Here is a 4,255-nt window from a genome sequence, read left to right as displayed (position 1 = left end):
TGGATAGGTGTGACTCGACAGAGCTTGAGGTTATTCCATTGAGTTTCAGGAATCCCCTACACTATGAGTAAATCCAACGTCACCTGATTCGCGCTCATGTGAACCAGGTTCCTTGATGGGATGTTGGTGATTTAGAGATTTTCTATGTTGCATAAATTATTTCTACATAGTTAAAACTCGTGTGTGTGTTTTGCTGCAAACACATGGACGACATGTTATGAGGGTTTTGAAGGTTTGCCACACAGGTGCACTCATACTACACATCCTATATAACTAAGTAGCTGATTCTGTGCCCGCAAAAAAAGTAGCTGATTCTCACTAACATATTTATCTCAAGTTGCACATATGTCACATCAACATGCAAGAATGCCTGGCAAAAGGTCCACCTCTACTTGCAAACATGCATGACAAAAAGTTCACCTCAATAATTTATTAATAAATCATACTCCCCCATCTTGTAATATAAGATGTCATTGACCGTCCCATAGAGTATGTATTTTCAATTTCATTTATCATATCATTAATGAAAATATCCGTGATCCATACAACCAAATCTAATATATCTGGGATCTAGGCCCTCACAGCCATGAGTTGTTGCAAGCAGGTAGCATACTGAACTGCGGTGTGCTGGAAAGAGTAGTGATCTGAAAGACAATACTCTGAAAAGTTAGACTCTACATGGATGAATCGACCAGGCAGCGACTTCTTTGCAAGTGTTTCCTGCCATATGTCAAAGAAGTCTACCATAATTGCCCTGGACTTTTCGATGGAAGATAAGGGATAATACTCTACCTGCACCAAAAGCAACATAAAACTTCATGTCAGCCTTGCAAGCACGGAAATGACCTCAGACAAAAACCACTGAAAACTGGATTTCTAAATTTTGTGTTAACAAGTGGAACTTTTTGAACATAAAATTATCTGTAATGTTAAAAGTGTCCCTAGTATCCATGCCACAGGGCCATGGAAAGGTTCATTTGCTTTGGTGGGAGGTTTTGCAAGTTTTGGCGCTGAGCTCAAGGCCTAAGAAGGCAAGATTTTTCTTTCCTTGGTCAAAATATTAGATTGAACAAAATCTTGATGCTATTTCTGAAATTTGTTCTTATCAGATATAATTGTAGGGGCCAAAAAGAATTATTACCAAGGTTTGTCTCCCTGCTAGCTTGAGATGTTTCCCAAACAGAAGAGTTACAGGCAGGTCCATATAATAGAGTATACAAGAAGTCATCTAGTTTTTCCCTTCTTCCAATTAATAATTTGAGCTAAGTACCCAGACAAAGGTGTAGATCATAACATATGTTTACAATTTAATGAATATGTTCAAATAACAAGTTGGCCATACGAACTATTGCTAGAAAGGATGTCAATAGCCTTACGAATTTAAAGCTCAGAAGGTTGTGCTTTAAAAATAAAATCACATAGGAGATCATCAATCATGTACGTCTGCTAAGTTCATCAAGCTCGGCATAGGTAGATCTATCTAACTCACAATAAAGTATAAAAAAGAAATAGGTTGTAGATTTCTACTTATCAATACAGAGGATTAGAAGGTATCCATAGTAGGCTGGACCTGTATGAATCTAGACATCAAGAATTAGCCCGAGAATCTAACCAGCAGAACACCATATTGCTCCATTAACAGTAATTACTCAAACTAAATTACAACACAGATTCAATGCATTTGCTTTGAGTCTCATCTTTTACTACGAGAAGTCACAATCAAACAGGCCACATGATTACGACCAACAGGGGTATGAACAGAAAATGGAAAAGGAATAAACATAGTAACAGTACCTCCATTATGATTCCTCTCATTGTTTCAGAATTGTTAGGAGCACATTTACCTATCCTCAAGCAAAAATCACCCAGTTGATATTGGAATCCCTATAGATGGAAATTGGCATGAATGTGAATAAACAAACTTTCATATGAGACAATGCAAGAAGCACATAGTAATATAATAAGAACAATGTAAATAAAACAGAAGATGCAATATATGACAAAGGACAAAATGAAAGGTTATAGAACATAAATACAAGCAACAACCAAGTAGCTTCACTGTGAGACTCGATGATCAGTTGAGTTCTACGCGATTTTTTGTTGATCGATCGCTAGTACCTGAAAGGCACCCACTTCCAGAAATTATAATTCAAGCTGGAAACTGGTAGTGTCGACTATGTTGTCACAGTTGTTAACTTTAAAATGTCATGTTCACTAAGCAAACCTTGCAAAAAGAACTATAGTTTATTTAAGCAAATATGGCTTCAGTCACAATTTCAGCAGAAAACAGCACGGACTTATCGTTGAACCTGCTATCGGAAATCCAACAATTTTATCGCCACTGGTTCAATTAAATAAACAAAATAAATTGTACAGACCTAAATCGTCAGTTGTGAGATCAAAGGAGAAATTGTAAGGGTGGGGAAGGAAACAAGTTGACCTCAAAGTCGAGGCTCACACGAGCCTTGTAGGACTGGAGCTTCTCCATGACATGGGGGAAGGCAGCGTCAGCCTGTAGGACGAGCCGATGAGTCCGGAGGATGGAGAAGTAGAGTCCGGGGTGCTCGTGGAGCGCGACACCGAGGAGCTCGCCGGGCACATCTGGAGGCAGCCGCCCGCCGGCGCCCATGCTTTCTCGCATGATCGGGCGGCAGGAGATGATGGAGGTCTTCCAGCGGCCGTCCTTGGTGCCGCCGAGGGACTCCGCGCAGCTACAGGCCTCCGCCAGGATCTGGCTGTTGAGCGTCGCTCCAGGGTTTGGGTGCCAGTGCATCAGCCTGCGCCGAGGCAACGTACAGACGAGGTGAGCTAGCGGCTGGGAGCCGTGGGAAGAGATGTGAAGGAAGAGGCGCGACCACGGTACCACTTGGCGGGGGCCATGGCGGCGAGCGGGGGGAAACGCCGGCGAGGAGGGGCGACGGCGATCTCTTGACAGGACGGGAGTAGTATGAGATTCCTTCTTACTTACGCGTTTTTTTGAGCAAATCTTACTTACGCGTAAGTAGGCTATTAAATGGATATGGGCTGTAGCTCCAGAAACAGGCCTGTTGGGATTGGGCTCCAAAGAGCAACTTGCTACAACCTACGCAAGGTTTGTTTCATCTCAAAAAAAAAAAAACGCAAGGTTTGTTACGTTAATCACGTAACATTCCCCTAAAAAAGTTAATCACGTAACAATTTAGATAGGGTGCTACTAGAGCAACTAGTTGACGGGTGCTTCTTCGGAAGCCTCACAATGATCACTTCGAGTGGGCTGAAAGCACGTCACTTGGCGTGCTCCTTCGGATGTTTTTTGCATATGTTTTCGGTTTTTAAACGATTTTCTGGGTTTCTTTGACTTTTTGATTTTCACCGATCTTCCTTAGTTTTTGGATAAAAAAATTTCAAAAAAAAAATTTACATGAAAAAACGCATTTTTTTCTTCCGCGAGAGGCACTGTTTTGCTTTCGCGAGAGGCATGGCCGTGGCTCTCAAAACAAAAAAAATGCATTTTTTTTGCGAGAGGCACGGTTTTGTGTCCGCGAGAGGCACGACCGTGCCTCTGGAAAACGAAAAGAAAACTTGTTTTCTATTTTTTTTCTTTCGCAAAAGGCTCGATTTGCTTTCGTAAGAGACATGGTTTTGTTTTCGCAGGAGGCATGACCATGCCTCTCGAAAACAAAAAAAACACGTTTTTTGTTATTTTTCCTTTTGTGAGGGGCACCGTTTTGCTTCTGCGAGAGACACGGTTGTGCTTTCGCGAGATGCTCGGCCGTGCCTCTTTCGGAAAGGAAAATAAAGTGCTCCCGGTTCAGTTTTCCCTCTGAATTTTCCATTAAAAAAGATCGACAAAACCTATTGACATGGGATTTAGTTTTGAAGATCTCGATGCGAGAAATCCAATGGTGAAATCGGTTCGAGATTTGGACGCATGGTTTAAGAGATAATACGTTTTGAATAAACAGATATACTAAGAAAATGAAAAACTTCCAGTTACTACAAGTGGCGCAGATCTTTGCAACAATGTACTCCTTAATTAGTGATTTCAGATGCTCCTAATTGGCGCCTCAGGCACCAGGTAATCTCCCTAGCGCCCACGCGCGTGTTAGTTAGGCCGGCCCATTAGCGTTCTGCAGTCCTCGCTCGCTCGCTGGATCGAGCGCGCTCGAGACGCTCGGGTCTCTCCCTCGCTTAGTTTGAATCATTCCGTTTTGCCTCCAAGAAAAAAGTTGAATCGGTTTGTACCCTAAAAAAGTTGGAATGGTTCTGTTGATTA

General features: G+C 42.0%; 1 protein-coding gene across 1 annotated transcript; it reads right to left on the bottom strand.

Annotated features, from left to right (window-relative positions):
- Positions 1 to 453: 453 nt before the first annotated feature.
- Positions 454 to 2,880, bottom strand: LOC119352183 (mediator of RNA polymerase II transcription subunit 20a-like). The gene is made up of 4 exons (XM_037618895.1): positions 2,864 to 2,880; positions 2,441 to 2,777; positions 1,795 to 1,884; positions 454 to 792 (listed from the first exon to the last, which is right to left on the bottom strand). The coding sequence occupies exons 1-4, from the start codon at positions 2,878 to 2,880 to the stop codon at positions 571 to 573; spliced, it is 666 nt and encodes a 221-aa protein (XP_037474792.1). The 3' UTR covers positions 454 to 570.
- Positions 2,881 to 4,255: the final 1,375 nt, after the last annotated feature.

This window comes from Triticum dicoccoides, chromosome 2A (genome assembly GCF_002162155.2).
Source record: "Triticum dicoccoides isolate Atlit2015 ecotype Zavitan chromosome 2A, WEW_v2.0, whole genome shotgun sequence".
NCBI lineage: Eukaryota > Viridiplantae > Streptophyta > Magnoliopsida > Poales > Poaceae > Triticum > Triticum dicoccoides.
This window is presented reverse-complemented; position numbering and strand designations above follow the sequence as displayed.